General features: G+C 36.9%; 1 protein-coding gene and 1 pseudogene across 1 annotated transcript in view; both read right to left on the bottom strand.

The window, feature by feature from the left end:
* Window positions 1–2,361: 2,361 nt before the first annotated feature.
* On the bottom strand, window positions 2,362–4,670 carry LOC104809092 (annotated as a pseudogene).
* A 12,480-nt stretch (window positions 4,671–17,150) lies between these two features.
* The window catches only part of LOC104808649, a 4,811-nt gene continuing 2,131 nt past the window's right edge, over window positions 17,151–19,830 (bottom strand). The window contains exons 10-24 of the mRNA XM_010534378.1: window positions 19,719–19,828; window positions 19,524–19,626; window positions 19,353–19,448; window positions 19,222–19,277; window positions 19,024–19,147; window positions 18,881–18,943; window positions 18,749–18,808; window positions 18,484–18,645; window positions 18,305–18,378; window positions 18,134–18,227; window positions 17,905–18,041; window positions 17,743–17,823; window positions 17,538–17,643; window positions 17,313–17,465; window positions 17,151–17,229 (exon numbers count right to left, since the gene is read on the bottom strand). Coding sequence (XP_010532680.1) covers window positions 17,382–17,465; window positions 17,538–17,643; window positions 17,743–17,823; window positions 17,905–18,041; window positions 18,134–18,227; window positions 18,305–18,378; window positions 18,484–18,645; window positions 18,749–18,808; window positions 18,881–18,943; window positions 19,024–19,147; window positions 19,222–19,277; window positions 19,353–19,448; window positions 19,524–19,626; window positions 19,719–19,828 — 1,350 coding nt within the window. The 3' untranslated portion in view covers window positions 17,151–17,229; window positions 17,313–17,381. The remainder of the gene's footprint in view (window positions 17,230–17,312; window positions 17,466–17,537; window positions 17,644–17,742; window positions 17,824–17,904; window positions 18,042–18,133; window positions 18,228–18,304; window positions 18,379–18,483; window positions 18,646–18,748; window positions 18,809–18,880; window positions 18,944–19,023; window positions 19,148–19,221; window positions 19,278–19,352; window positions 19,449–19,523; window positions 19,627–19,718; window positions 19,829–19,830) is intronic.

Raw genomic sequence — 19,830 nt, 5'->3', positions numbered from 1 at the left:
AACTTACACTATCCCATTAAAAGACATGAATTTGCATTTTTACTCTAAACTTTCATATTTTCAACCTCGTGAAAATATTAAAAAAGACACTTTATGTTAAAGTAATATTTATTTCAATTTAATATAATAATACATGGATTAGCTCTGTATACTGTATTATAACTGATATTTTTAAGGTGTAAATAAAATTATTTTTTAATAAATCCTAAATATTAAGATCTAAAACTCTATAATAATTTATAAAAATATAGTTTCAATAAGTATTTAAAAAACGTTCATAAATTTAGTTGTTCGTTGGCATAAATATAATAGTGCTAGTTGGTTAATTTTGAATTGTTTTAAGACATGTTTATCAAATCGTAAAGGATACATGGATATATTTAATTATGGATGTAGCAGTATTTAATTAGGTCATTATTTTATTTACCTGTCTACCTTCTTTTTTTTTTTTTAATATGTGTGCGTGGTTGCTTAAATAATAAATATATGGTAACACGAATAAGGATCCTTAAGTGGGTTTGGCAGACAATATGTAAAATGAGATGGAATTGGAAGCGTCGAATATGTTTATATGACAAGTTATATATAAACAGACACGTCTCATACATTTTCGGGACCTTTTACAAAAAGTATTTATTTTATTATTAAAATATTTAAAAATTATTTATTATGAATTATATTAAAATATTAATATGAACAATTATATTTTAAAAAATAAAAATTTGTGAAAATAATATATAGTATCAATTTTTTACTTAAATAATATCATTATTCAAATTTTATTTCTAACTTTATTTGAAGCAAAACTATCCATGTACGTTGTTGTTAAAGAACAATAATATACAATGGAATGATAATATGATCAGATATTAAGAAAATACACCATCTCCTTGTTCCTTATCTCTAAAATCTTATTTAGGGTATTTTCATACGGTGCTAAATCCCATCACCGGAGGGAAGTTCATGTTTGGATCTCCGAACAGAGATGCGCTTCCAGAACGAGAAAACATCACCTACAACCTGCGAAAACACGAAATATGTTATACAACGTCACGTTAAATATAGCAGAATTAGTCATGAAAGCTCTTATTCATACGTCAAATTATACAGACCAGGACTTATGCTTTGATGCTAAAGAACTCGAGACGTTCATATAGTTTTGGTTTAAGGAAAGGAACAACGAGCCGAAGGGAAGCTCATATAGGAAGATATTATTCTTAGAATATTATCATTAATATTGTTATGATTTACCCTAGATATTATGCCTAGAATATTCTATTGTATTTTGCTATATATTATGATGTATTCTTCCCATTATCAATAATATAGAAAAACATTTTCCCTATTATGGTATCAGAGCTTCAGTTTTTGCTCTAATTTTTTTTTTCTTTTCATCAACAATGTCGGTCGAATCCGAAAGCGACGATGAAAATGACAACGATGTACTAAATCCAATAGTATCATCGCCTTGAGTATCATTTTAAATTTATTTTGCTCTTTTTTTTCTTCTATTTTTTTCCCCCGACGGCGGTGTTCATCACCGTCAACCCTAGCCGATGTGCTATTTTTTTTAACGACGATGTTCGTTTATCGACGTCAACCCTAGCCGATGTGCTATTTTTTTTAATGACGACGTTCGTTTATCGACGTCAACCCTAGCCGTTGTAAGCTCTTTAAACATGGCTATTAGCTTCTTTCGATTGGAAAACTCCGATCGTCGATCCACGTATTTGCGTCACTTATTTTTATTTTCTTCTCTTGTCTCGCTGCTAGACTATCACGCATTATGCGTCGCGCTTTTGCGCCCATTTTTTTTTCTTTTATCCGGCCTAGCCGCTATACACACCGCAATTTTTTTTTGCGCTGCCGATCTCATTGTCGCGCAACCCAACTCGCGCATATGCGCCGCACATCCGTGTCATATCAGCCTCTGAGAATACAACTCTCAAGCTCTTCAAACGTTATCAAGCAACACCAACTCAAAGTCTGGACTACACCACCACATGGAAGATAATTCGTTTAATACGATCACAATTTCAGTTTTTAATTTTTATGTAACAAGATTGAATTCATCATAGATGATTCATCTTGAGGGGCATATAGGAAGATATTATTCTTATAATATTATCATTAATATTGTTATGATTTACCCTAGATATTATGCCTAGAATATTCTATTGTATTTTGCTATATATTATGATGTATTCTTCCCATTATCAATAATATAGAAAAACATTTTCCCTATTAGCTCATGTATGGATCTCCAAACGTAGTTGTGTTTCCAGGACGACAAAACACCACCTGCAGCCCGCGAAAATACGAAGTATGTCATCCGAAATCAAGTTAAATATCGTAGAAATGCTACATCTTGAAACCAGTCGTGCAGTAGTCAAAGTAATATTTCCACTTTCTGATGAATTTCTCGTCGAATCCGATAGCCTTGATATCTCTGCATGGGTATCGGTTTTCTCCATGTAAGAAAACAAATATGAATGTTATGGATACAGAGAACGAACGAAACAATGAAAGATCCGATCTTCCTTTTCTTACTCTTGTCTCTCCATGAAGTTTTGTCTCCAACATCTCAAGGTCTTGTAGTAATGGATTCCGATGTTTTCCACGTGTTCAATGTTGCGTTTCCACGAGATCTCAGATACAAATAAAGACAACTCCGTGAAGTTTTTTTATAGTCTGTTAAAGAAGACTTACCATAGCCTTGATGAAGAAGCCATTGCAGATGTTACCCTGGTTAAAGAAGGAAGGCGTCCACCGTGGAAGATATATTCTATAATGAAATCCGGACTTAATTTGGTCTCATCGTAACATGAATCGGGGATTGTTATGAATTGATCAGTAAAAACAAAAACGAAAATCCTGAAGGAAATAGTGAGAGAATGACATTAAATACTTGCAGAACAAGTAAGCCATCTTTCGCAAGCAGAGCTTCACAGCGCTTGAAAAACGTTTCCATGAATTCATGCCCAACCGCTTCTATCATTCCGCTAAAACATTGATTATCTTTCCATTAAGCATAGTTTAAGCTGTCAGTTTATACAATAGACATATGAACTTTTTTACCAAGCTATAATTCTGTCATGTTTATGTGAATCCGATAGTTAGCGATAATCGCATAGCTCAAATGTAATCTGATCCTGAAATCAAGACATATTTTCTCAGTTAGCTGTTTTCTTTCCTCGTTGCGATTTTGAAAAAAAAAATTCTCAGTTATATACACACCTGTAGCCAGCTTCTTTAACCTTTGCTTCAGCATATTTGAGTTGTTCGACCGATAAGGTAATGTCGGTGTATTTGCATTCATTCCTTCTTACAACTTCTATAGATCAGATTCCCCAACCGCATCCGATCTCCAAAACCTCGTGGTTCTTCACAATTCTCGCCTGAAATTTTTTTACCAAAATGACAGAAAAATGAGAAGAACACAGTTCGTGTGTTGTAATACAAAGTTATCTTTTGTATTTCTTTATCAAGATTGCTTACTTTATCAATCAGAAGATAAATTTTTCTCATTTGTCTTGTTCTCATATCCTCGTCATCGGACTACAAAAACGTTAAAAGTCGAATAACATAAGGCTTTTAGTAGAGAAACTCATTAGAAGTTTAATCGATCACCCTTGAACACCGCACACGAGTATTGCATCGTCTCATCCATGAATAGAGCAAACAGCTCGTTACTCTGTGAGATTTATGGTAAAATAAATGACAGTAAGTTCGTCGAGATTGAAAACATATGTAAGGATCTATAAGAATATTTACCAAATCGTAGTGAAAGGAAACATTCCTACGAGATTGTGTTAAGTTGTTCTTTCGGTAGACATGCTTTAGAAAGTACTTTGTTGAGGCTAAATCAGCCGTAAACAGCATCGGCATCCACCAATCCCTAAATAGATCAGACAAATATACACGACAAAATTAGCATACCGAGCTAATTACAATGCATTAAGTGAAATATTCATTATCTTTTCTAAACAATATTTGATTTCGATGAGTTTACATCTCTATTAGCTATGAGAATCTGCATGCAAAAGATCAAGTCGAATTATGAAAAGAGAGAAAGAAAACACGTATAGGGTTGTATTTATGTGTATCTACCATGATCATATTCAGAAGTCCCTCGTCTTTGTCAATGAACGAAATATCTCCATTGATATAAGCATCTACGAGGCCTAATTTGCCTCTGTCATGATCTGTCGGAATCAAGAATCCAATTCTTGAGCGAGTAGTGGAAGAACAACATCCACAACTTCACCTATGTAGTTTATCTTCCAGTAAACCGAGGACTGTGAATCTTCATAACAGATTTCAAGGTACATATTGGATGTGTTCTGCCAAACTTAAACACTTTTCCTCCATCTTCTAATAGTTTGTCAGTCACAGGCTCACAGAGTAAGAAAATGCATTAGCATTAGAGAAAATATTCACATGGAGAGTTATAGAGTGTAGGTTTTGGGGGCTTAACGTAACCCGTTGAGATTCCCATGGAACTGGTGACGAAAACCCTAGTTGTTTTTTCTGCAAACGACGGGACTATAGAAACTGCAGAATTTCAGAAAAGAAACAGAGTATTTCGGTGTGTATAAGAACCGAAATACCGAAGAAGATAGAACCAGAGAAAGGAGATTCAAAGAATTCTCTATGTCTGTGTTATTCATCTCAGTATTGCATCATGTATATACAAAAATCTGTACAAGAAAATATGGAAGCTGAATCTACAAAGAATAGAAAGTTTCTAATATTTGTAATGTAGAAAAGGAATGGAATAACAAGCGTGGAGATCCTTCTGGATTTTCAGTAGTTGCAGACTTTGACTTTCCAAAGATGAGGATGATGCTAACGTCTAGTTCCACAATTGCTGCAATTTCCTTCGGTGTATTTGTCGTGCAAGTCTGTTTGTCAACATTCCCCCTCAAGGTTGGGCTTGTGAGGGTCTACAAGTCCAATCTTGAAGAGAACGTTGTCCATCGTCTTGTAGCTTGAGGGTTTCGTGAATATATCTGCCAATTGTTCGGAACTCTTGGTATAAGGCATTGAGACGATTCCTTGCTGCACTTTTTCTCGAACAAAATGGCAGTCAACTTCTATATGTTTGGTTCTTTCGTGAAAGACTGGATTAGTTGCAATATGTATGGCCGATTGGTTGTCGCAATGAAGAGGAATGGGTAATCTGATGTTGCATCCAAGGTCTTCGAGTAAGCCTTTTATCCATATAATTTCTTGGGTTGTATTTGCCATTGCACGATACTCAGCTTCTGCACTTGATCGGGCTACGACGTTCTGCTTCTTGCTTCTCCATGTAACCAAGTTTCCTCCCACGAATGTACAATAACCGGTTGTAGATTTTCGGTCATTTCTATCACCGGCCCAATCTGCATCGCAATATCCTACAAGCTCTGTGTGTCCGTTCCTTCTCATGCAGATTCCTTTTCCCGGCGTTCCTTTGAGATATCTGAGAATTCGCTCCACCATGGTCCAATCCCGGGTTGTAGGTGAATGCATACATTTGCTTACCTGATGCACAGCAAACGACAAATCAGGTCGGGTAACAGTTAGATAGATAAGCTTACCTACTACTCTGCGATAGAGTTCAGCATCTTCAAATGGTTCCCCCTCTGGATGGTTTTTGAAGTTTTCTTCGATTGGTGTTCCCGTCGGCTTTGCTCCGAGTTTTCCTGTAACATCAAGAAGATCAAGCGTGTACTTCCTTTGTGATAGAAATAATCCCTCATCTGAGCGAGTTACTTCTATACCAAGAAAGTACTTTAGGTTACCTAAATCCTTAATATCAAATGTGTTTTTAAGGAGTTCTTTGGTTTTCACAATTCCATTTTTATCATTTCCTGTAATGATAATATCATCAACGTATATGAGTAAAACAATAATACCCGATTCCCCCTGAATTGTGAAAAGCGAATGATCAGAGTTGCTCTTCGAAAAACCATGAGAAAGAAGCGCAACACTAAGTTTGGAATACCAAGCTCGGGGAGATTGTTTTAAGCCGTATATCGCCTTTTTGAGTCGGCAGACTTTCTCCTTGCCGAATGATTCGTTGTATCCCGGAGGCGGAAGCATGTATATTTCGTCCGTCAAGTCACCTTGAAGAAAGGCATTCTTGACACCCATCTGCCATAATTCCCAATCAAGGTTAGTCGCAATCGAAAGAACAACTCTTACCGTGGGAAGCTTTCGAACGGACAATGGTGGTGAGTACATGAACAAACGGTTTGCGGATTATGTTGCCAAACATGGGATGGAACATCAATCCTCATGTGCATATACACCGCAACAAAATGGCGTTGCGGAACGAAAGAACCGACATCTCATGGAAGTTGCACGGACGATGTTGTTCCACCGCAATGTCCCGAAGCGCTTCTGGAGTGATGCAGTCCAAACTTCCTGTTTTCTTATCAACCGACTTCCGACACGGGTTCTTGGCGATTTGTCACCGTTTGAGGTACTCAATCAAACCAAACCGTCTCTCGAATTTCTAAAGATATTTGGATGTCTTTGTTTTGTCCATGTTCCAGAAAACAGGAGGACTAAGCTCGATGAGAAGAGTCTCAAGTGCGTATTCTTAGGCTATTCTACAAAGCAGAAAGGGTTTAAATGCTTCCACCCAGATACAAACAAAATGCACATCTCGCCAAATGTTGTCTTCATTGAACAACAGGGATATTTTGATAAAGCACTCAACAACAATTTGGATGAGCTTTTGGAGTCTGTCCCAGATTATTCCTCTACTTTACCATTTATTCCTTCAGAGCAACACATGTCATCTTCTGCACCACTACTAGCTGAACAAGCAACACGTTTGCAACTCCAAGAAACAAATGCTCCATCAAGACATGCTGACAACGATGGAGCACTTGAGACTCTTCTCATCGAGCTTAGTCCTCCTGTTTTCTGGAACATGGACAAAACAAAGACATCCAAATATCTTTAGAAATTCGAGAGACGGTTTGGTTTGATTGAGTACCTCAAACGGTGACAGATCGCCAAGAACCCGTGTCGGAAGTCGGTTGATAAGAAAACAGGAAGTTTGGACTGCATCACTCCAGAAGCGCTTCGGGACATTGCGGTGGAACAACATCGTCCGTGCAACTTCCATGAGATGTCGGTTCTTTCGTTCCGCAACGCCATTTTGTTGCGGTGTATATGCACATGAGGATTGATGTTCCATCCCATGTTTGGCAACATAATCCGCAAACCGTTTGTTCATGTACTCACCACCATTGTCCGTTCGAATACACTTGATTTGGGCATCATATTGTGTTGATACGTAGCTGTGAAACTGAATAAAAGCATCAAAAACGTCTCCTTTGGATTTAAGGAGTGTTAGCCATGTATATTTTGATTTCTCGTCAATGAAAGTCACAAAGTAACGAAAATTATCATGTGAAATGCACGGAGATGTCCATACATCGGAATGAACCAGAGCAAAACAGTCTGTATATTCAGTACTAGAAGGCGGAAAAACATTCCTGCAATGTTTGCCTAGAATACAAGACTGACAAGTGGTATGATCGAACTTAACAGTGGGAAACAAAATGTTCAAAGCTTTGATATGAGGATGACCTAATCTATCATGCCAAATTGAATTGAGAGCAACTTCATTAGCAAAGCTTGACTGCTCAAGGTAATAAAGTCCGTGTTGCATCTTCCCTTGAGCGAGTATTTTACGGGTCTTAGTATCCTGAAAATAAAAACCATCAGCATGGAAAACAACATCACATTGAAGATCCCTAGCTATGTTTCGAACTGATAACAAAGTGTGTGCGAAAACCCGGAACAAAAAGTGCATTAGTTTCTCTATTACCGAGTTTTAATTTACCAACGCCTTTAATGGGAACATGCTGTCCGTTCGCTACAGAGATAGTTCCATATGCATCTTCAATATCAGTTAGCAAATCAGAATTATAAATCATGTGATTATTTGCACCTGAATCAACTATCAATGTATCAGCATGAGTAGAGGAAAGAACCACATTACCAGAGTCCTTGGCTGCAATGAGTTGAGTGATATTCTGCATGTTTAGGTTAAATGACTGCAGCATTGCGTCAAGATCAGATTTTCGGACATAGTCTTCTGCAGGTGTTGTGCTTCCTGAAAGATCTCGAGTGGCAGCAAGTTGCGCAGATGGAAGATTATTTCCTGGGTATGCCAATCGAGCTCGCTCTGACTTGGGATTTGACACAGAAAATCTGGGTGGTTTAAGGTGAGGATGTAACGCCTAACATTTGTCAGTGGTATGACCTTTTCTTCTGCAGTGATCACATGTTGGTACACGACGTTCTCCTACTGAGCCAGAGAAACCAGGACGTCCGTAGGAATGGTGGACAGCTTTATGAGCCAACTCACTATGGCCCTGAAACAACGCACGTCCTCCTTCTTCTTTCTTAATCTTCGAACATACAGCATCAAAGGACGACAATTTCTCTTCACGTAGAATCATTTGAATCAGATCTCGAAAAGATTCATTAAGAGTAGAAAGCAGAATGAAAACCTTTTCTTGTTCATGACGTTCAATTTCGGTTGCTTCAGTTGAAGGTGTCTGTAGTTCATCAATCTCTGCCCACAAAGCGGTAAACTCGCCAAGCAAAGCATTGAAGCTTTTGTCTTCTTGCTTTAGATTCCATAGTTTCCTCTTGACTTCATATATGCGATTCAGATTAGAAGAATTACCAAATACCTTTTTCAGGGTTTCCCAGAGTTTGTACGCAGTATCAATATGATTGTAGGATTTGATAAGACTCTGATCGAAAGACCCTTGAAGGATGAGAACCACCATCTGATCACTCTGCAACCACTTATCATCTGCTTCGCTCAGATCAACAGATTCATCAATTTTTTTTTCAGTTGTGACATGTTGCCACAACCCCTTACTCCTTAAAGTTGTCTTGGCTGATCTTGACCAACTTAAGTAATTCTCTCCATTGAAAACAATGGGTATGAGCCACTGAAACATTCCTTCCATCCCTTTGATTTTGAGTTCTGGAAAAAAAATGGATTCTCTCTCTTGCGGTACGCAAGGAAGGCTGTGTAATAGATGTATGTGTCAGAATGAGAAAGAAATTGTATCCAAGAACCGTTGAGGCTCTGATACCATATAGAAACTGCAGAATTTCAGAAAAGAAACAGAGTATTTCGGTGTGTATAAGAACCGAAATACCGAAGAAGATAGAACCAGAGAAAGGAGATTCAAAGAATTCTCTATGTCTGTGTTATTCATCTCAGTATTGCATCATGTATATACAAAAATCTGTACAAGAAAATATGGAAGCTGAATCTACAAAGAATAGAAAGTTTCTAATATTTGTAATGTAGAAAAGGAATGGAATAACAAGCCTGGAGATCCTTCTGGATTTTCAGTAGTTGCAGACTTTGACTTTCCAAAGATGAGGATGATGCTAACGTCTAGTTCCACAATTGCTGCAATTTCCTTCGGTGTATTTGTCGTGCAAGTCTGTTTGTCAACACATGCATCGTCGTTCCCTAACGGAAGAGTTGCCGCTATACCACACTGAAAGATGAAGAAACCCCGAGTTCCAGAAACTATAAGCAATAGAAAATATACAAAGCTACGTACTAGGGAATCGTTTTATAGCATTGATCATTGCCTTCAATCCATCATGGAAACCATAGCCTGAAAGAATAAAATCTAACAAGAATCAGAAAGTATTATTTTATTCAAAGCAGAAAAAGGGTGGTTCAAGGTATAGATACACTCACCTTGATATGCGCCACAAAACCACAACCCATGTGTTTCCTTGAACCTTGAAAAGCTCATGCAAGCAGCCAAGGCGGCAACAGAAGGAATCGGGTGACTGCTGGCCCATTTGGGCAACGTCTTCTTCGGGGTATGGTCGGGATTTAGTGTCACGAATAACGGTTCGCTCTTCTCTCCAAGATTCTGCATTTGGTATCACACATCAATCGGTAATTAGATATTTCAAAGAGAGAAAAGTTTAGAAATGTCTAGAAGTATTTGATAGTTTCTATATATACTTGAATCGTATTGAGCCAGTATGTCACGCATCTTTTGTTTTCTGTGTTCCCAAGGAAATTCCACGCGCTCCAAGTTGGGTTATGAGGCATAAAATCTACGTCACGATGAAGATAGATATCGCTGACAAGAAAATGATATTGAAATTTAATGGATCAAATCCAGGGGAATTCACGATTCTCATGTCAGATCAAAGATAATCATCGTGAGGTACCTGTAGATGTATTGGAAAGCACCAAGAACCCTCCTTTAATCGAACGTTGCTTGTTTCCCAAGCAACCTCAGAGCATCTGGAGCGTGAATTGCCAATATACATCGAACGAACAATTCCTCCGAGCCATCTTCACTCCTTACGATGATGCCTGCAGATTTTGTGAGCCAACATTGGCAATGGAATACAGTTGAAACAAGTTCAAATGAAACATAAATATGCAACGGACCATCGTTAGAAGTGGAAACCAATTGTACATGGCAACTTGTTATTGTGAGTTTTTGTATAATGGAAGTGGAAAACAAACTTAAGAAGAAGGAGAATAAGCAATGATAAGTTGGAACATTGTTCCTTGTATTTTACACGTATTGATATTACAAGATTTAAACAATAAACTAAAATTAAGCTAGAAAGGAAAGATCACAAATGCAATATAGATAGTAACGACCCATCCTGAGTAGCTCAACTGGTGAAACGGGGGTGCAAAGCACTTGTCCCGCCCCAAATTCGAGCCCCAGGGTGGGGAGAGGAGCGAATATTTCAAAGCACATGGCTTGCTCCCGGCCCGGAGATTAGTCTGGGCTTCGGCCCAGGATGCTCCGTTATCAAAAAAAAAAATATATAGATACTAACGGCTATTGATATAAAAGATAAGTAATTAATAAAAGAGTTAATTGGGTTAACTCCAATCAGCCCACAGTCTCATCTCCTTGATTCATGTTAGACCATATTTAATCCACACGAATCAAGGTAGAAAAGATATCTTCCTAATCTTCATGATTCTCCAAGGATATTTCCTTAAACTCCTCTCGGACATGTCACCAACATAGATCAAGTGTTGCATGGCTAGTCTTGTTTTAATCCATGTGTGCAAAAGTATGCCTTAGCTTCTAGTTCAACAGTTATGATCTGGGATCTTCGTCACTCCAGTTCTGTCCAAACCTGATCAATATAGACGTGATGACTCGTAATGCTCAGAAAAATCCATATCAGTTAATTTTTAGTACCTTAGCCACGTAAGTATACGAACGCCCAGTAAGGTCAGCAACTGTGGCCTTCCAAAGAGCTAAAATGATATATTAAGTTACGATGCATATCCACATAACGTATGAATGGAAGTATAATTTCTAGGGTTTGAGATGAACCCGAAGCAAGTGATGGTTGCGTAAAAAACAAAGAACAGAGAAAGCTGAGGAGCTCAGGACACAATCAGACGGGCATGACCATATCGAACCTCATATCGGTACATGTCCCAAAACATTATCGAAGTTCCTTATTGAGCAAGGTTGAGCCAAGAACGGTTGAAAAGGCAGACAAATCTCACTAGATTAGCTTTCTGAAACAACTCTGAATAGCCATGAGACTTGAGGAATTGCCCCAATGTCTGGGTACGGTCAAGATTAGGGTTACTCTCTAGTTCTTCGATGTATCTCAAAACATCATCCTTAAACTTGACCATTTCTCTGATCATTTTCCAGAAATGGACATTCAAAACGTTACTCTTCTGAGCAAACAAGCTCGAGAGGCCGTTTCCGCTTCCGTATTCAATTCCTCTGCCATTGTCAAAGGCTCACAGATAAAGACCCGTCTGAAACCTCCATGTCCACTCCTAGATCCTCCAAGAACTCCATCATGTTCGGGTTATTGAAAAATAAAAAATGGAAATTAAATTAGAAAGAAAGAACAAAAGATAAAAGAACGGAAACACGTTTATTGCTATATCTTTTCTTCTTGTTACATTTGTAGGAAAAGTTATTGAAAGAATAAAAGAAATAAAGATACGAAAGAAACAAATAAGGTAAAATATAATTGACACGATATATATTTTATTCTTAATTGATATTATCCTTTAATCACTACAAAAAAACAGTCTTTTAGCAACGAAAATTTTTCGTTGCAAACCTAGCAATTTCGTTGCAAAAAATTTGCGTTGCTAACTCGTCGTTGCAAACCAATATAGCGTTTCAATTCGTTGCAAATTGCAACGCTTTGCAACGAAATATTTTCGTTGCTATTTGCAACGCAATTATTTCGTTGCAAAAGCGTTGCAAAACGTTGCAACGCTTTTGCAACGAAAAAATGAGTTGCTAATTTTGCAACGAAATTGCGTTGCAAAATTAGCAACGCAATTTCGTTGCTAAAATTAATATAAAAGTTTATTTAAAAGTTATAAATTAAGGTTTATAAATAAATAATTAACAAAATAATAAAATAAATATTTAATAAAAATAATAAATATATTTTTATTTGATTTTTTTTAAGAGTTGGGGATAGAGAGAGGTTTTAGATAATTTTTAGAGTGAGAAATTGTTGATTGAATGTGTTTGGATTGTGTTTAGAAGTTGAATATATAGAAAAACATTGCAACGCAATTTCGTTGCAAATTTGCAACGAAATTGCGTTGCAAATCCAATTAGCAACGAAAATTCGTTGCAAAAGGCGTGAAAACCATAGTTAATCGCAGCCACAAATTTATTTTAAAATTTGTAACGCAATTTCGTTGCTAATTGGATTTGCAACGCAATTTCGTTGCAATTTTATAACGAAATTGCGTTGCAAAACCAAATAGCAACGAAATTGCGTTGCAAACTTATATATTTACTTTTTGACAGTCAAATCATATTAATTATTAAATAATAATTTTTGCAACGAAATTATTTCGTTGCAAAAGGAAATTCGTTGCTAATCGTTGTTGATTTCAAAGAAATAATTTTGCAACGATTTTGCAACGCTTTGCAACGCAAATATTGCGTTGCAAATTAGCAACGAAATTATTGCGTTGCAAAGCGTTGCTAATTGCAATAAAAAATTTTGCAACGATTTTTGCAACGATTTTGCAACGATTTTGCAACGCTTTGCAACGAAAAATTGCGTTGCAAATTAGCAACGAAATTTTTCGTTGCTAAAGCGTTGCAAAATCGTTTTCATTAAAAAACGTTGCAATTTCATTGCTAACTTTGCAACGAAATGAATTTCGTTGCTAATTTCGTTGCTAATGGCATGTTTTTTTGTAGTGAATTGTTATCAATCATATCAAATCTCCATAGTTTGTTTCTATTTCAACATTCTCCTCAAGATTGATTTTGAAATAATTCAAATATCAATCTTGAAAATAAAACAAAATGATGAAAAACTTCACTGTTATTAGAACAATCCATAAACACCAAATTTCATTCATTTAGAAAGTACTAACCTTTTTCAAATCACTTCGCTTGACTTTAAATATCTAGTTTTAACTCTTTTTGTCATAGCACATCGTTTGAATTTGTTTTTTTCTCCCCTTTGAACGATTTGAATATATGAACATTCAAAACGAAAAAGAAAGAAGAGATTAGAAAATTAGAAAAAGAGAAACATATAGTCCAGATCGCAACGCTACTCTGATGCCATATTGAAAAATAAAAAATAGAAATTAAATTAGAAAGAAAGAACTAAAGATAAAAGAACGGAAACACTTTTATATCTACATCTCTTCTTCTTGTTACATTATAATAAAAATAATCCATACATTTATAGGAAAAGTTATTTTTGTTTTTGTTAAACGTAAATTCTATGTATCCCCACGTGTTCCTGATAGAAGTTAATCGTCTCCTTGTTTGTAGTAAAATCTCCTTTGCTAGAACTTGTCCGGGTTTGGATTCCGATCTGTGTAGTCGTGCATTCCTTTCCCGCCAGATGTTGTAAATCGCCCCCTAGAATAACAGTAAAATCATAAGCTTCAAGCAGCGATCAACTGAGAGTTGGTCCAACCAACATGTCCAGCCTGCGAATGTAGTCTGCTCCGTGAGGCGTAGTCCTGAGTGCTCCAACAACGAGCTCCAGATGTGAGCTGTGTATGTGCAGTGGAAGAACAAGTGGTCCACTGATTCATGAGCCTGATCACAAATAAGACAATTCGGTAACACTTGCAATCCTCATCCTTGCATTCTATCTCTCATTGGTAGTCTGTTACGAGCAACCAACCAAGAGATAAAAGAATGCTTAGGGACAGATTTCTGGAACCAAATGACTTGATGCCAAAAAATCCTAGGTGGAGGCGTGTATAGTAACTGCCAAGACTTTGCATTGTGAATGGCCGAAGACCGGTCGGAGAGTAGGAGTCTGACCAGTAAAACATATCCTGCCGAGAAGAATTCAATGGTAGATTGAAATTTGTGAGGGCCAAATGAAGTGAAACCGACCAACCATCGACAGAGCAGACAACAGCTACAAGTCCATTTCTCGGGATCCCCAATCTGCGTGGACCTTCCTCGTCAATAAATATACGAAAGAAACAAATAAGGAAAAATATAATTGACACGATATATATATTTTATTCTTAGTTGATATTATGTCTTTAATTGTTATAATTCTCCATAGTTTGTTCTATTTCAACACGGGTACGTTACCTGTTAAATCATTCGTGTAGAATAAAAGAAGGGTTTTTCTCCTGAATTCTTAGAACAACAAACATGCAGAAGCAACGGAGGAATCTCTGCATGGGAATTCGACGTACGTGATGGAAGACCATGAAGTCGATGTCCACGTCAGCACCATCGAAACGCACCATTTTAGCATGGCCTCCCTAGGGGTGGGCACGGGTCGGGTACCCCCAATTTTTTGAAAACTCTGTCTCGTCTTCATTACCACGGGTTTTACAAAAATATTATCTCAGTTTTGGCTTCATAATACTTGTAGCTCGGGTTTAATGAGATTATCGGTCTTGTACTCGTGGGTACCCGGACCCATACGATTTATAAAATTTTGAACTATAAAATGATAGATATAGAAAATACAAATGAGAGAGGTCAAAGTATAAAGAGAAAAATTCACGATGAAGAGAGATGAGTAAAATTTTGAGAGAGAGATGAATGATTGATTCGGTTACATAGAATGAGATTTGGAATGATGAAATTTTTGTATAGAAAGGTTTATAACATAAAAAAATTGAACTAAAATAAAAGTATTTTAATAAATAATAAGAATAATTTAGACAAAAATATTATAGATATAAAGTATATTTTAGATTTTTAACAAATATACCGGGTACCCCCGGGTACCCTTTGTAAAATAATTGAAACCCCACTCGGACTGGGGGTCGAAAACTTAGTCTTATTAATGTTCGATCTCATCATCGTTAATATTCGGGTACCCTTTATTTGGGTACTTGTTAAGCCGGGTACCTCCAAACCCCCTGATTACGGGTTAAAACGCCCACCCCTAGGCCTCCCAAGTTTTCCTCTTTTTCGTACAACACGACTTCAACTCCATCTCTAGCAAGATCATGTGCAGCTCCCAATCCGCTTATCCCTCCTCCAATAACCGCAACTCTCATCTTCGATCTTTCTTTTGAGGTAGTTGGTCTAAAATTTTATCAGAAATAAGATTGGACCGATGAAAAATCATCTCCACTTATACTATTATATATGGCATTTACATTTTTACAAAAAAAAAAAATCATCTCCACTTAGTGACGCAGAATATGTAGAACTCAATTCCCATTCAACCAACATAAAAATTATCCATAAAGGAAAAAAAATAATTTTCATATTGAGAAATGATCTTTAATGACTAATATTAAATAATGTATAAACACCGAAATGTGACATTTGTTTATCAAATTAAGACATGTTTATCAAAACTTAAACGGATAAATGGATATACACTTAATTATGAATGTAGAAGTATGTAATCAGGCCATGACTTTGTTTACCTATCTACCCTTTTTTTGTATATGTGTGTGGTTGCTTATATCCCAATAATTTCTTCGCGTGGATAATTAAATAATAAATATATGATAACACAAATAACCGTCTTGAAGTGGATTTGGCGGAAAATATGTAAAATGAATCGGAATTGAAAGCATCCACGTATGTGGATGTGACAATACAGGATACCATAGAAGGGTGAGAAGTGATCACCGGTGTGAGAGACACGAATAAGGAGCGACTCCTGACAAACTTTTGGGTAGGGGTATAGGGATGAATCGAATGCACCGAAATGAGAAGGATCCGAGGGTTGTATAAGTATGAGACTACACAGTTAGAGATAACTTAAAGAAATTAATTGAGCTACTCATAGCAACAAGATGCATCTACCTTTTCGGTTAACCATTTCGAGAGAACTCCAAAGTTAAGCGTGCTCGCTTTGAAGTAATCTTAGAATGAATGACCTCCTGAGAAGTATTTTCTGAGATGTTTGCGAATGAGAATAAAACACGCTAAAAGATGTCTGTTGGTGTGTGAGGACAGCTTTGACATTCTGTAGCGGTCTGGAGTTGTTACCGTGGACTTCACATTGTAAATAACGTTTTCATTAGAAAAAATAATGATTAACAAAAAAAAAACACCACAGAAAATTGCCCTTGTGTCTCGAGAATTTATTACATGAAAAATCCCAAAAAGGAAAATATATTGGTCAGAGTTCTACGGGACACTTAAAAAATGTTGTCGGTTAAATTGATAGAGATTGAAAATGGTTTCGTTTTTATCTTTAATATTGCCACTTTCCAAAATAAAATTTAATTTGGAAAGGTGAGTTTGAGAATGTTAAAAATACGAAATTTTCTTATACTAAAAAAATTAATTTGCATATGTTATATGATCATTGAAATGATTTGTTCGTAATATTAGTTGTAATTAACTTGATAAAAGGAGGGGAAATATATAACAGTTTGAATTCCAGTATGTGGTAATAATTTTGAATGACATGTTGTCTGAAATTGAACAAGATTCATATGTAGAGATCACATTGTACGGTAACATTCTCTTGTTGTCCGAACACCAGATCAAGGTATGAAAGCTCTTTATTCATACATCAAATTATAGAGAACACATACAGAAAAAACACATAAACTCAAAGCCCCACCATGCAAAGCAAGAGTGAAGTACTTATGTATTGATGATAAAGAACTTGAAACGTTCATATAGTTTTCCGTTTAAGGGCAAGAACAACGAGCCAAGGGAAGTTCGTGTGTGGATCTCCGAACATAGCTGTGTTTCTAGGACAAGAAAACACCACCTACAATCCGCGAAAACACGAAATATGTTATACAACATCAAGTTAAATATAGCAGAATCAGTCATGAAAGCTCTTGTTCATACGTCAAATTAACATGACTAGAACTTATGCTTTGATGCAAAAGAACTCGAAACGTTCATATGGTTTTCGGTTTAAGGGCATGAACAGCAAGCCGAAGGGAAGTTCATGTATGGATCTCCGAACGTAGCTGTGTTTCCAGGGCGAGAAAACACCACCTACAACCCGCAAAAACACGAAGTATGTCATCCGAGATCAAGTTATGTATCGCATAAATGCTCCTTTTTTACCTGGTAGTCTCCGACTGTAAGGGTCTTGAAACCAGCCGCACAGTAGTCAAAGTAATATTCCCACTTTCTGATGAATTTCTCGTCGAATCCGATAGCCTTGATTTCTCTGCATGGGTATCGGTTTCTCCATGTAAGAAACTAATATGAATGTGTTGGTTACAGAGAGCGAACGAAACAATGAAAGATATGATCTTCCTTTACTCACTCTTGTCTCTCCTTGAAGTTTTGTCTCCAACATCTCAAGGTCTTGTAGTAATGGATTCCGATGTTTTCAACGTGTTCAATGCTGCGTTTCCACGAGATCTCAGATACAGATAAAGATGAGTCCGTGAAGTTTTTTTATAGTCTGTTAAAGAAGAAGACTTACCATAGCCTTGATGAAGAAGCCATTGCAGATGTTACCCTGGTTAAAGAAGGAAGGCATCCACCGGGGAAGATATATTCTGTAATGAAACCCGGACTCAATCTGATCTCGTCGTAACGTGAATCGGGGACTGTTATGAACTGATGTCCAAACGCAAGAAAATTCATTAAGATCGTTAAAAAAAAAAAGAATATCCTGAAAGAAATAGTGAGAGAATGAGGACAGTAATTACTTGCAGAACAAGTAAGCCATCTTCCGCAAGCACAACTTCACAGCGGTTGAAAAATATCTCCATAAACTCATGCCCAACCGCTTCTATCATCCCACTGAAAACATTGATAATCTTTCCATTAAGCATAATTTAAGCCATCGGTTTATACAACAGAGATATGATATTTCTTACCACGCTATAATTCTGTCATATTTACGCGAATCAGAGAGTTGGCGATAATCGCAGAGTTCAAATGTAATCCGATCCTGAAATCAAGACATAAATTTTCTCAATTAGTTATTCTCTTTGTTGGTTGTTCTCTTCCCTCGTTACGGTTGTGAAAAAAGATATTCTCTCAGTTATATAAACACCTGAAGCCCAGCTTCTTTAACCTTTGCTTCAGCATATTTGAGTTGTTCGACCGATAATGTAATGCCGGTATATTTGCATCCAGTCCTTCTTACAACTTCTATAGCAAAGATTCCCCAGCCGCATCCGATCTCCAAAACCTTGTGGTGCTTCTCAATCCTCGCCTGAAAATGTTTTTACCATAATGACAGAAAAATGAGAACATTCGGTTCGTGTGTTGTAATAGCACAACGTTATCTTTTGTATTTCTTTGTCAAGATTGCTTACCTTGTCAATCAGAAGAGAAATTTTTCTCATCTGTCCTGTTCTCAGATCCTCATCATCGGACTACAAAAGTGTTAAAACCCGAATAAGAGAAGGCTTTTAGTAGAGAAACTTGATCGAAGTTTAATCTATCACCTTGAACACCGCACACGAGTATTGCATCGTCTCATCCATAAATAAAGCAAACAACTCGTTACTCTGTGAGATTTATGGTAAAATAAATTAGAGTAAGTTCGTCGAGATTGAAAACATATGTAAGGATCTATAAGAATATTTACCAAATCGTAGTGAAACGAAACGTTCCTACAAGATTGTGTTAAAGTGTTCTTTCGGTAGACATGCTTTAGAAAGTACTTTGCTGAGGCTAAACTGGCGGTAAACAACATCGGTGTCCACCAACCCCTAAATAGATCAGACAAATACACGACAGAATTAGCATATCGAGCTTATAGTGCATTCAGTGAAATGTTCACTACCTTTTCTTCGCAAGATTTGATTTTGATGAGTTTAGATCTCTATTAGCTATGAGAATCTGCATGCAAAAGATCAAATCGAATGATGAAAAAAAGAAAGAAAAAGTCTCAGGTTGTATTGTATGTGTATCTACCATGATCATATTCAGAAGTCCCTCGTCTTTATCAACGAACGAAATATCTCCATTGATATAAGCATCTGCGAGGCCTAAATCTGCCTCTGTCATCACCTGGCAGAATCAAGAATCTAATTCTTGAGTGAGCACTCGAAGAACAACATCCACAACTTCATCTCTGTAGTTTACCTTCCAGTAAAACTGTGGACTGTGAATCTTGATAACAGATTTCAAAGTACATTTTGGATGTTTTCCGCCGAATTTAAACACTGTTCCTCCATCTTCTAGTAGCCTGTCAATCGCAAGATGAGAAAATGTGTTGGCATTAGAAGAAAAAATTTCATATAGAGAGTTACTGACTTCGGGGTTTAGGTCGGGACTTACGCAACGTAACCCATTGAGATGAATTGTCCCATGAATCTGGTGACAAAAACTCTAGCCGCTGCTTCAGCAAACGATGGGACCATGTGTTTCAGATTGCTCACAAGAGCGATCT

Source organism: Tarenaya hassleriana, unplaced genomic scaffold (assembly GCF_000463585.1).
Source record: "Tarenaya hassleriana unplaced genomic scaffold, ASM46358v1 Cleome15, whole genome shotgun sequence".
Taxonomy (NCBI): Eukaryota; Viridiplantae; Streptophyta; class Magnoliopsida; order Brassicales; family Cleomaceae; genus Tarenaya; species Tarenaya hassleriana.
Note: the sequence above shows the minus strand (reverse complement) of the source record. Positions and strands in the feature narration are given on the sequence as shown.